Source organism: Lemur catta, chromosome 15 (genome assembly GCF_020740605.2).
Source record: "Lemur catta isolate mLemCat1 chromosome 15, mLemCat1.pri, whole genome shotgun sequence".
NCBI classification, from domain to species: Eukaryota; Metazoa; Chordata; class Mammalia; order Primates; family Lemuridae; genus Lemur; species Lemur catta.
Genome location: NC_059142.1, coordinates 24,384,356 through 24,396,748, shown reverse-complemented (window position 1 = coordinate 24,396,748; position 12,393 = coordinate 24,384,356). Strand labels below are relative to the sequence as shown.

The following is a 12,393-nucleotide window of genomic DNA, read 5'->3' as shown; positions in this document are numbered from 1 at the left end:
TACTTGGTTTAGCCCCCAAACCTTGGAATTATTTTTGATCCCTCTCTTTCTCACACTCCACATAAACTTTCAGGAAATCCTGGTAATCTTTAAGTCCTCTACCTTTAAAACACATACACGATCAGATCGCCTCTGATCACCTCCACCACCACCCTCTGGTCTCATGCTTGGATAATGGCAGCAGCTTACTGATGATCTCTTTGCTGTCACTCTTGGCAACACCCCCCACACCTGCAAAGCTCAGCAGTCAGAGGGATCCTTTTAAAACATAAGTCATATCTTGTCACTGCTCTGCTCAAAATTCTCTGATGACCCCAGCTCCTGCAGAGTAAAAGCCAAAGTCCTAACAGCAGCTTGCAGAATTCCTTATGTCACACAGTCATATGCCATTTGTCATCATGCTCCTGTACCCTGTTTACCTCTCTGACCCACAACTTTCCCTCTCACTCAGCTCTAGCTGCTCTGCTCTTATGTTCCTGCTTTAGGGCCTTTGCACTTGCTGTTCCCTCTGCCTGGAATGCTCTCCTCCCAGATGTCCACATGGCTCACTTGGCAACCTCACAGCTTTTGGATGTCACTTTATCAGTGGCTACTTTCTTCTTCCTTGGCTATCCTACCCCTACCCCCAGCATCCCCTTTGCCTGTTATATTTTTCATAGATTTTTTTTTCATTTGACACACATATATTTATACATTTATTTACTATCCATCTCCCTGACTAGAAGGTAAGCTTCATTAAGGTAAGGATTTTTATCTATTTGGTTCATTGATATATCTATCCCCAGTATCTAAGACAATGGTGCTTGACTTGCAGCAGGTGTCAGTAAATATTTCTTGAATAAATGAAAGGGAGAGATTATTCTGGAATAGATGTTTCCAAAAGCAATGGTATACACAGAAGGTCTTATAATGGCTCAGGAAATCAGACATGCTTTCCTTATACTAGCATTTTTTTTTTTGTCTTTTTAAAAAATTAGCTTTATCTGTTTATCACTTCCATAATTAATTGGGAATAATTTAATTTGTCAGTTTATTAAGGATGTCAAGACAAGAATACACAGGAAAGAAATTTTCCTTTTGGGAGTATAGCAGTAGGTATCTGGTGAGAAAATAAAAGATGTAGAAAAGAAACAGCTTGTATTTGTGTTGTGTGATCTGTTGGCATAAACATACATATGCAGATGGTGTGAAACCTGCTTTGATGATTCCTACTTTTGATGTCGTCTCCCTCATGTTTGCTTTGTTCACTGTCCCTTAGGAAGTGTTTCCTTTATAGACATGCACCTAGGAAAAAGAAATGTTCATCCAGGCATGTGCAAAGTACTGCACACCCTAAAGATTCTTTTCTAAAATGGTCATGTTATAAATCTCAGCAACAACCAGTATTTGCCTAGTGGGAATGAAATCTGCACCCAAGAGAAGGAGGCAGAGGGACCTTAGAGGCATTTGGTTTAGCTGATTGCAATTTTTCATAAATATTCAGCCTGCATGATGCAGATGGGACGTGTTTGAAGCATTAAGACATGGATATGCCATATCTCATTTTGCAGAGCAGCTTTTGATAGTATTTGTTTGAATTAATTCCTAATTCAAGGGGGACACATTAACCCTGATTTTCCTTGGGCAGAATTTGGCTCCTGTCTCTTCCTGACCCACATTCTCCCTTGTCCCCCAGGCTCCTCTTCTGTGATTCCACCCACCTTTTTAGGAACAGGAAGCTAGCTTTAGTCCCAGCTTCCCAGTGCTCTCTATGGCCATCCCACTCATGCAGGGTCATCACATTTCATCATCTTCTTTCCCTAGGGAAGACTAAGACTCTCCCCAGTTGAGCCTTTCCCATCTCCTCACGCCTCCCCTTCCTGACTCAGCCTGGGTTTACCACTTGTAATTGCCATATACCACAGAAATAAAAAAAAACATTTTACCAATTATTGGCAGTTTTCTTTACCAAACATCAACTTGGTGATGAGGTTATCTGGAAATATCAACCAATCCCAGAAGACTACATGAAAGGCACTCTAGGATGAGATAATACTCACTAACACACAGTACTCAGTGTGTACACCGTTCTAAGCATCTAACCCTTTTACTCCTCCAACAACCTTATAAAGTAGGTACTATTATTGTCATCCCAATTTCACATGGGAGGACACTGAGGACCAGAGAAGTTAAATGGTGGAGTTGGACGTTCTAATCAAGGCATTCTGGCTCAAAAAAGAATTCAAAGACTTCCCCCGACTGTGGGCCAAGAACTCAGATTCCCTGACCCTCTGCATTGTATTCTTTCTTACCTACTTGAATTCAGCAGCCAACACTGCATTATCTGTGCATATAGGGAATACCCTATAACTGTTTGGCATGGAAAAGTTTGATATGGTTTAAGGCATATTGTCATTACTGATTTCATTTCCTATCTGTGTATGTTAAAATGAAATCTGCCTTTCCCAGCACTCACCCTAGAAAGTGACAGCAGGTTCTGGCAAAAATGGGGCCATCTGTCTGTGAGCCTGGGCTCAGGGTATAAAGAGAGACCCTGGGAACTGTTGGTCCATAAGGTGCTAGGAGGAAGGTATGGGGGTTTTTAGTGGCAAATGAATCTTCAGAGTGGGTGATTCTCCTTGCCCCTCTTATAGCCAGTGGTGGGGGTCCCTGTTTGATTTAGAAAGGAGGTGCTAACCAGGGGGTTCTCAGTTGCCAGAGTCACCTTTCTACATTTCTTGGTTCAAATCGGGTTTGGTTATGAAAAGACTTTAGAGACTGTCCCCAGCCCACCTATCCTCCCGGCCCTCCATCCACAGCTCTGCCCAGATGACCTCTTGGATCAGTCTGACCTTCTGAGTTCTCAGGATTATTGCAACAATGCAAGGTCTAAAATCTATCAAATGCAAATACTTGCTGTTCCAGAAACAACATGAATCCAGATATAGGGCTCCAATTGAGGCTGGACCACGAGGCCTACATTCCTTTCCTCTTCCCAGAACTCACAGAAGCCATCCAGCAGGACATCTCAACTAGTGAAAGGGGATCTTGAGTTTTCTCCACGTGTAGTGCTTGGCCTTGTCCTCAGCCCTTCTCAACTCAACTATGAATTTTCTTTTGACCACTTCAGCCAAAATTACATTGTCAAGGGGAGCCAGAAAGCAGTGGAATTCAGCATTTCCATATCTATCCAGTCCTGCTCTGGGCACATATTAATAGTAGGTACTCAGTAAATTTGCCCAGCTCACTGACAATCACATCTTCCACTGCACTGGGATTTTGAAAAACCCATCACTTGGGGCTCGGTTAGCACAATCTTTGCTTATGCTTTTCCTGAGAAATGCTCTGTCTAGGCTGGGTGAGGTGGCTCACGCCTGTAATCCTGGCACTCTGGGAGGCCAAGGTGGAAGAATTGCTTGCAGTCAGGAGTTTGAGATTAGCCTCAGCAAGAGCAAGACCCCTGTCTCTACTAAAAATAGAAAGAAATTAGCAGACAACTAAAAATAGAAAAAATTAGCAAGGCATGGTGGTGCAAGCCTGTAGTCCCAGCTACTTGGGAGGCTGAGGCAGGAGGATTGCTTGAGCCCAGGGCTTTGAGGTTGCTGTGAGCTAGGCTGATGCCATGGCACTCTAGTCCGGGCAACAGAGCAAGACTCAGTCTCAAAAAAAAAAAAAAAAAGAAAGAAAGAAAGAAAGAAAGAAATGAAAAGAAATGTTCTGTCTAGAAGTAAAAAACCATGGGCTAGTAAACCTATGCTGTGCAAAAGAGGAAACAGCAAAGAAGACAGGTACATCTTCCTTTCTCCTGGAGTCAGGACTGGATTATTTATGGAAAAGTCCCTGCTGGTGGAATCTCCAGGCTTTTGGGTTTTCACTTTTCGAACTATTTGTATTCATTAGCATCCCAAGAGAGAATCCTGGGCAAGATGTGACATTCGCGAGAGACTGAAAGCCCTAAGGAATAAAAGGAACGTAGAAGGAAAGGCTAGAATTAATGCTTAAAATGAGGCTAAAAAATTTACACACAGGTTTTTCATTCTTTCTGCTTTTTACCTGTTTCTATGACAACAAGTCACCAAGAATCAGCACCACAACTTTGCCCCTGTGAGTCGCAGGGAGGAAAAGGGTGCTGGCTTTTTCTCTGGCCAGAACCCTTCTGCAGGACTTGTAGAGTCTGGCTCAGGGAATCAACTCTCCCTTAACCTGATTAGCAGTAGGCCGACACGAAGACACCAGGAAGGTGACGACAAGCGAAAGCCATCCATCTCTCTATAGCCCCAGAGACACGCTTAGTGATCCCAGTGCAGTATGTGGAAAATTCCAAGGAGACCAGAGGCCAGGGGTTCTCAGTGGAACCATGGCAGGGAAAGGGTCAGAGACAGAAATATGAGACTCTGGGCAGTGATAAAATAAGTTGTTTTAATGGGAGGCTTTCTGAGACCGCAATTTTTTCTTTTGCTATCAAACAGCCAGTTTCCCTGCCGTGAGGTTTCTTGGAGGTGCACCGGCTGAACCCCTAGGCCCACAGGAAGCTAGGATGTTACTCTGACACTATAATCAGCCCCTCCAGGATCCAGAAGTGTGTCTTAACATCAGGAGATCGGAGTCAGTTGGCAGTTAGTCCAAAGTATGCCATTCCTGTGCATGTCCAGGCCTGAGGGAGGGGGCAAGGGGATTCACTTCCCACTTAGGATGTTTCTCCGTGAGGGAAGAGAGAGGGACAAATCACTTTTGAAATTTCAACTCTGACTTTTACAAAGAAAACTAATAGACAATTTTAGTATTATGTACAGGGCAGAGGGGAGAAGACACGGAGGGGAAATTGCACTTAATTACAGTAGTTTATAGTTTACACCCATTGGACAAATTTACTTCTTTAAAAGAAATCTCAAGATCATTTGGGATGGGGACAGGGGAGGGAGTTTGCAGATATTTACAGTGTGTTTGGCTCAGCTCAATAGCATGCGTCCTCCTCTCCTTGTTTCAGTAACAGATTCAAGTTTTCGCATCAGTTTGTTCGACAAAGGATCACAACGTAGACACTACTGCTTTCTCGCTTCCTCTTCCGTGGTTTCTTGCCTCCCACTTCTAGGACACAGAGGAGCAGAGAGGCATCATGACAATACTGCATAGAAGGGAAGCTGGGCTCCAGGCTGTGCCTCCTGAGAGTGGATTGTCCGAGGCTCCAGCAGGATGTCAGGTAAGCAGGGACCTCTCACAGGTGCTTGTCAGGTCACTGGGCTTTTCCATGACAGCTGCCCAGAGGGTGATGGTGTGGAAAATAGGGTCCTTGTTGCTGTGCACAAAGTAAGTGATGTGTGGGCATCACCAGGCTTGCAGAGGACACTGCAGAGAGAGAGAGAGGAGAGTTCAGCTGTGTGCATTTGGTAGGGACATGGGCTATTAGTTTGGCTGCTGACACCTACCTCAACCAGCAAAGGGCTGGGGGTGGAAACTGGGGACCTAGTGTCTGCTCAGTTCTGCAGTGTTGGTTCTGAGGCACATTTCCTTTAGGAAAACCTGGGAGCCAGGTTTCCTGGCCACTTCAGAAGAAAGAAGTGAATCTCTAGGGACCTTGACATAGTCATACCTCACTGGCCTTAATCCTGAAGCTGGACTCCTCTTTCTGGGAGACTGGCATTTACAGAGTGCTCAGTGTAGTTGAAAAGGCAGCTGGATGGGGAGCTCTTGCCTCTCACGGAAGTAAGCGTCTCTTCTGAAGACCTCTCACAGCAGGAGTCCCCTATACCACTGCTTCCCAAACTTTAATGGACCAAAAGTACCACAGATTCTATCAAAATATAGATTCTGATTTAATTCTGATTCTTAGGCCTGGGGTGGCCCTAAAAGTCTTCATTTCTAATAAGCTCCCAGGTTGTGCCAATGCTGCAGATCAGGTTAGAGCAGCCAGGCCATAAGCTCATGAGAAAATTACCACTTACTGAAACTACATATTAGAGAAGGAGCTTTGGAAATTGCAGAGTGCTTTTTACAGGTTTGTTACTTTGGGGATAAAAAACTTAGAGGACCAGCGAAACGATTCAAACGCTGAAGGCCTCTGAAACCATCCTTCTGGGTGGGTCAGGGGCAGGAGACCCCAGGCTGGGTGGAGAGCCCCTCTGAGAAGAGCCACCTCACCCATCTCCAGGCAGCGTCTCCTTCCAGGACTCTAGGTCTCATTCATTTGTAACTGTCATGGAATGTCATTACTCTCCTTTGCACCTCTGGGGAGTCCCTTTCTGTTTCCCTCTGTATCTTCCTTCCCTTTTGCTTTTGTTGGCATCTAAGATTTTGCCTTTGACTTAGTGGCTTATTCCCTCAAGACTTCCCCTCAAATATACACCCCCACCACTACCAATTCCACTAATGGCCTATTATTTCACTGCTATCTCACTGATTAGTGCTCCCAGCCATAACCCTATAGGAGGTTACCATTATGTCCATTTTGCAGATTAGGAAAACAAAGCTCAAAGAGAGTCAGTGAATTGTCCGAGATTTCAGAACTAGGAGAGTGTGGAACTAGAGATTCAAACTAGTTCTAGGTGACCACCCAGTGCATGTCCTTTCTATTATGTTCTGAAGTTAGGAGCCTTCTACTAAGCTTAGTGCCTTGGTCAAGTTACTCTCTCTGTGCCTCAGTTTCTTCACCTATAAAATGGAGGTGGTTGTGGGGTTAGACAAGCTGATACATGCGAAGTCCTGAGAATGGTACTTGGCACAGTTGTTACATTAACACTGTGCTTCACAGGGTTCTCCAGCCTACGCTGCTCTTGTGTGCTCTGAAGAATGGGACTGAGCTGTGTGTCCATGTGAGGAGACATGTTTCTGACCCGTCTACATTCTTGAGCCCTTGGTTAGGGTCCTCCGATACCCTTTGCCTCCTCTTCCTCCCTCTGCCCACCCCCACTCTTGAGTCTCTTTACTTCCCACTATCAGCCTTTTTCCAATTTTCAGATTTCAGGTAGAGGAGAGAGAAAATGGCTTGTGACCTTGCAGGTTTCAATAGAAGAGCAAACAAGAAGGGCAGATAAGGAGACGCCAGTGGGATTCTATGACCTGTCATTAGGGATGGGCTTCCCAGCTATCAAATGTTTGCTCACATAATAAAATGATGGCAGAGCCCTAAATGTTGTCAAAGGAACTAGAGTTATTTGCCCCCTTTAGAGTCTAAACACAAACATCTGATAAGGGGTGCACTGTGGTCCCTTAGAACTGGAGGCCCAGTACATCCAGCCCCTTGGGGGCCTTGCTGAGATCGCTCAGTGACTACGGAGCTCTCCACCTGAAAGGTGGTAGCTGTGGCAAATGTTAAGGGTGTCCTAATTCCAAGAGGATTTGTTACATCATGGTAATAGTTAACATTTATCAAAGTCCTACTGTGTGCCAAGCACCATGCTAAGGGCTTTAGAAGTATCATTGCATTTAATTCTTACATCAACCCTTTGAAGTAGGTGATTATCATTTATTCATTGAACACGTGACTGAGAGCCTACTATGAGCTAACACTTTTTTAGGGACTGGGGGTGCAGCTGTAAACAAGACCTGCCCACATCCTCACAGAGTTTACCTTCTACTGAGGGTTTTGAACAATGAACAAGTAAACAAATGTACACATATACATATATATATATAAAATAAAGTTTTGGTGGAGATGAGTACTCTGTAGAAAAATAAGCATGGTAAAAGGTTAGGGGGACATAAGGAAAAAGGGAATAATTTAGGAGGGGGATCAGGAGAGGCCGCTTTGAGGGGTGACCATTGAGCTGAATGAAATGAAGTAGCAAGCATATGAAGATGCATGTGAAAGGGTGTTCCAGGCAGGGGAGACAACAAGTGCAGAAATCCTGAAGTGGGATCATTTCAGCTCTGGTATAGCGAAGCCCAGTGAGCGACCAAGAGGAAGAAGGAGGTGAGTGAGAATGGCAACACTGGCAGTGGAATGGTCACGTCAGGCCTCGTAGGTCTCTGTTTTGGTTTGGTTGTACCAGAGGGCTATAAGAGAGTTTTGACAGGGGAATGACATGCTTGATATCTCTTTTTAAGAGATCACTCTGGCTGCCGGGTGGCGAACAGACCACAGTGGGGCATGGGGGGAAGTGGAAGACGGGTAAGGGCTGCTTGAGATCAGTGAGAGACAAGGGGGCCTGGGCTAGGACAGTACTGATGGGAATGGTGAAAAGAGGTCGGATTTGGGATGCGTTCTGAGGGTTCTCCAGGAGAACTAATTGACGGACTGGATGTGGGGTGTGGAGAGAAGAATCAAGGGTGCTCTCTGCTATCTCACCTGAACAACTGGTACCAGTTTTGGAAATGGAGAAAGCCAAGGAGGAAATAATTTGGGAAGGGAGAAATTAGGGCAAAATGAAGAATTCCTATTTTAGGCATGTTCAATTTGAGACACTTATCAGATAAGCATATGCATTTGTCCCTGCCAAAGACGCACTGGATTTGTGAGTGGGCACTCAGCATGGAGAACTGCACTGGAGGCAGAATTATAGAAGCCATCAGTGTGCGCTCTTGACCCAAAGCCATGGGATTGGAGGAGATCACACAGTAGCGAGCACAGATGAGAAGAGGCCAAAGAATGAGCCCAGGGGCCCTCCAACACATAAATGCTGGGAAGATGAGTTGCCGGTAAGGAGACGAGGAGTGGCCAGTGCCCTAGGAGGAGAACCAAGATGGTAATGCTCTAAAATCCTAGAGGATAAAGGAAGGAGTGATCAGCTATGTCAAAGATAGAGACTGAAAAGTAACCATTGGATTTAGCAGCATGGAGGTGTTAGTGAGCTGGACACAGTGGAGTGTGAGCACAGAAGCCAGTCTGCAGTGATCTCCGGACAGAACCAAGGGTGAGGAAGTAGAGAGAATGAGGACAGATAACTCACTTTTATTATTATTCACTTATGCAAGATTAATTGTAGCTCCATTAATTGAAAGCTATGATTATAATTCCAATTTTACAGATGAGGGACGGGTGACCTAATGAGATTATAAGTAACTTGTCAAAGTCTCACAACAGCAAATCTCGTGCTCTTAACCACTATATGAAGATCACCTCCATGGCCAGGTGTGGTGGCTCACTCCTGTAATCCCAGCACTTTGGGAAGCTGAGGTGGGAGGATTGCTTGAGCTCAAGAGTTTGAGACCAGCCTGGGCAACATAGTGAGACCCCATCTCTACAAAACAAAAAATTAGTCAGATGTAGTGGTGCATGCCTGTAGTCCTAGCTACTCAGGAGGCTGAGGCAGCAGGATCGCTTGAGCCCAAGAGTTGGAGGCTGCAGTAAGCTATGTTCATGCCACTGCACTCTACCTGGCACAACAGAATGAGACCCTGTCTCTGAAAAAAAAAAAAAAAAAGATTACCTCCTTCAAGTTCTTCAATAGGGGGAAATAAATGCCTTTTGCCATTTTCCCCAAGCTCTAGAGACCCTCAGGGTTGCCAGCAGGAGAAGCCAAGTGTAACCCAGCTTCCAGGGACTGGGTGTTTCCTTTGGGCCAAGCACTGAGTGAAGTGTTTTACAAACCTTCTTGCGGTTAGTTCTTTAATTGATCCCATGAAAGAGGTATCATTATTCTTATTTTATAGGTGAGCAAACTGAGGCTTGGAGAGGCTAAGACATTTCCCTGAGGTACACAAATAGAAAGCATAGAATCTTGAGCCCAGATCTGCATAACTCCCCGGCTGGTGCTCCTAAACATCACACCATTCTGCTTTACTGCCCAATGCAAAAGGGGGCAGGGAATCAGCTGCTGGGGATTTATGACGAGGCCGACCACCTCCTGCTTGTCAGCACCCCTGACTAGCGATTGCTTTAAGAGCCCTCTCTTGACCTCCCTATAAACTAGGAAGTTAAACAGCTGGTAGAGAATGTTGTGGAAACAGGAGTAAGCTCACAGCCTGCCCATACTTGTTCTAATTGAGGTCGATGCTTGCTGTGGTCTTGTTTCCAGATGGGCGGGGCATTGTTGAACTCAGGCACAAACCTACTCAGAGGATAACTTGCCAGCACCCAAGAGCTGAGGAGGAGGGAGACGCACATGTTCTAGAAAGGAGAGATGGCAGTAGCTGCAGAAGCCTGACACATGATCCCCAAGACCCCCGGAGCATGTCAGTCTTGACAACAGGAAGTATTGGGATCAGACAGATGCAAGTTCAAATCCTGGCTTTAGCCTTATACCTGCATAAGCTTAGGTCATTATTATGGGTGCTTAAAAATGGATATTGGAAGATGAGTGTTGTTTAATGGATTTGGAGTAAGAAGACCAAAGTCTGGAAGTTCAACTCCAAAATTTATTATCCATTTGAACTTGGCCAGATCCCTCCCAATCTGTGAACCTCAATTTTCTGCTTCATACATCAGGCATAAAAATATCTACCTTGGAGGATGGGTAAGAGGGGTAGCCAGAAAAGGTAAGATAGAGAAGCATCTGGAGTGCTGCTTAGAAAATGCACACTAGTTCTGAATTCATTCATTCCTATTTACTGAACATCTACTATAGCCCAGGCATTTGGCTAGGTACAAAAGGCTTGGGGGTTTTGAGAGGCCCCTGAACTATTTGCTTTTTTCCTGGGAAGTGGGTGAGAGGGCATCTGTGTGTCAGCAGGAGAATAGGAGACAGGAATCTGGAGCCCAGGCCCAAGAGGTGGGATATGATTGAGAGATGGTCCTAATCCTGAGAAATGTTCTTGTCAGACTCTCCTTTGACCACATGTAGACCAAGAACAGAGTTAAATATTGAAGGAGTCAGTAGAAGGGGAGACAACTGTCTGCTAAAGAATCATAGACAAGAGAGGGAACAGGGAAGGAGCTACCACTTTGAATACTTGACTATGAACCACACACTCTGTTAGGCACTTTGAATATTTTGTGAGATGGGGGTGGGATTTTCCCCATTTGTAAATGAAGAAACTGAGTCTCCCAGTGGGGAATTAAGTGCCCAAGGTCACATATCAGGGGGTGATAGAGCTGGGATTAGCTCAGGTCTGTTGGCTTTTCCTATCACCGTCCAATGCCTCTAAACTAGCATTGCCCAGGATGTGTCCCTTTGACCTGAGCATGGTGCACACTAATTGCCTGGTTCAGTGCACACATCAGTGAGTGAAATGTTCTGAGAAGCCCTGCGCAGTGCTGTTTAACTTTGTTTAATCCAGCAGTTCTCCCAACATATTTGACCAAGGAACACTTCTCTTCCCTTACCCCGTAGGCCCCTGATACCTAGCAATGGTTTTAAAATCCCTTTTGCAAAATAACGCTGAAAAAAAAAAAAAAAAGGCAGGATTGCCATCAGGTCTCCTTCAGAACTCACTTCCGACCCTATGCCTTAGGAACAGAGTTTGTACAAACTTTCTTCACTGTGGATACCTTCTGTCAGGAGGCAGCACAGGAAGGAAGCTCGCAGGAAGAAAGTTTCCTGATTGGAAGATAGCATGTGGATTTAATTTCTGCTCTTGTTCTTGACCATTAAAGACAACAAGAGTGGCAGCAACTACCACAGAAATTTTAAAGATGGGTACTGTAAGGTAAGCAAACGGTTGAAAAGAGCAAACAGTTCCTATGGGTTGGCATCAAAGACCAAAGTCTGAAGGTCCAGCTCTAGAATGTATCATCTGTGTGACCTTGGGCAGGTCACTCTTCATCTCTGAGCTTCAGTTTATTTCTTTGTACTTAGGAGGCTGCAGTAAGAAGAAAATGATGAGATAATGTTCATGAGAAGTATAAATTGTAAAGTGCTACATGAGTATTTTTTTATCCTAAGTGTAATAATTATCCTCATCATCACAGAAGTGAGCCTATTGCCAGACTCCTGAAATGTCCAGGGACATGGAGACAACTTCACAGTAGTTCTAGAGAGCAGCTCATGCAGCTTCAAGGTTGGCTGGCCACTCTGTCCAGTGGAGGGGAGACCAGCGCACTTAGGGGCTGGTGCAGCATCTCAGGGAGCATCTTGAAGTATTTTGATTAAAAGACCATTTCCTGAATTCAGAGGACTTGTTTCAACAAGCAAGCATCAAAGTCAACTTGGGAAAGACAAGAATAATTAATCACAGTCCTGTCTAGGCCTGACCAAGTGGCAGATGGATTGATAAACCTTTCAAAGGGGAAGGTATTCCCAGGGAGGGCTGCTGCGCCTGGCTGCCCCCCTGATTGAGATTTGTGAGCACAGATAAATGTTTTCCCTGCTCACTACAAAGAGTGGGAAATCACACGGGAGTCGAAGGGCAGGGCAACCAGGGGTTGTCCTTTCATCTTCTATTGGGTGAGAGAAGAGTGGCAAGGCAGGTCCCACACACCTCTCCCTCTACCCCCGGCTCCAGAGTCTGGCTACCCAGGCCATGTGTATGTTTCAGCGCCCAAGACACATCAAGCACTTCATCTACATGAGCTCACTGAATCCTCAGAACATGTAGATG

At 45.2% G+C, this 12,393-nt stretch overlaps 1 protein-coding gene across 3 annotated transcripts in view; it reads right to left on the bottom strand.

Annotated features, from left to right (window-relative positions):
- Nucleotides 1–4,378: 4,378 nt before the first annotated feature.
- Nucleotides 4,379–12,393, bottom strand: part of HNF1B (HNF1 homeobox B) — a 52,537-nt gene continuing 44,522 nt past the window's right edge. For all 3 annotated transcript variants that reach the window (XM_045525527.1, XM_045525525.1, XM_045525526.1), the window contains one exon: nucleotides 4,379–5,325. In XM_045525527.1, the coding sequence (XP_045381483.1) occupies nucleotides 5,213–5,325 (113 nt within the window). In that variant the 3' untranslated portion in view covers nucleotides 4,379–5,212. The remainder of the gene's footprint in view (nucleotides 5,326–12,393) is intronic.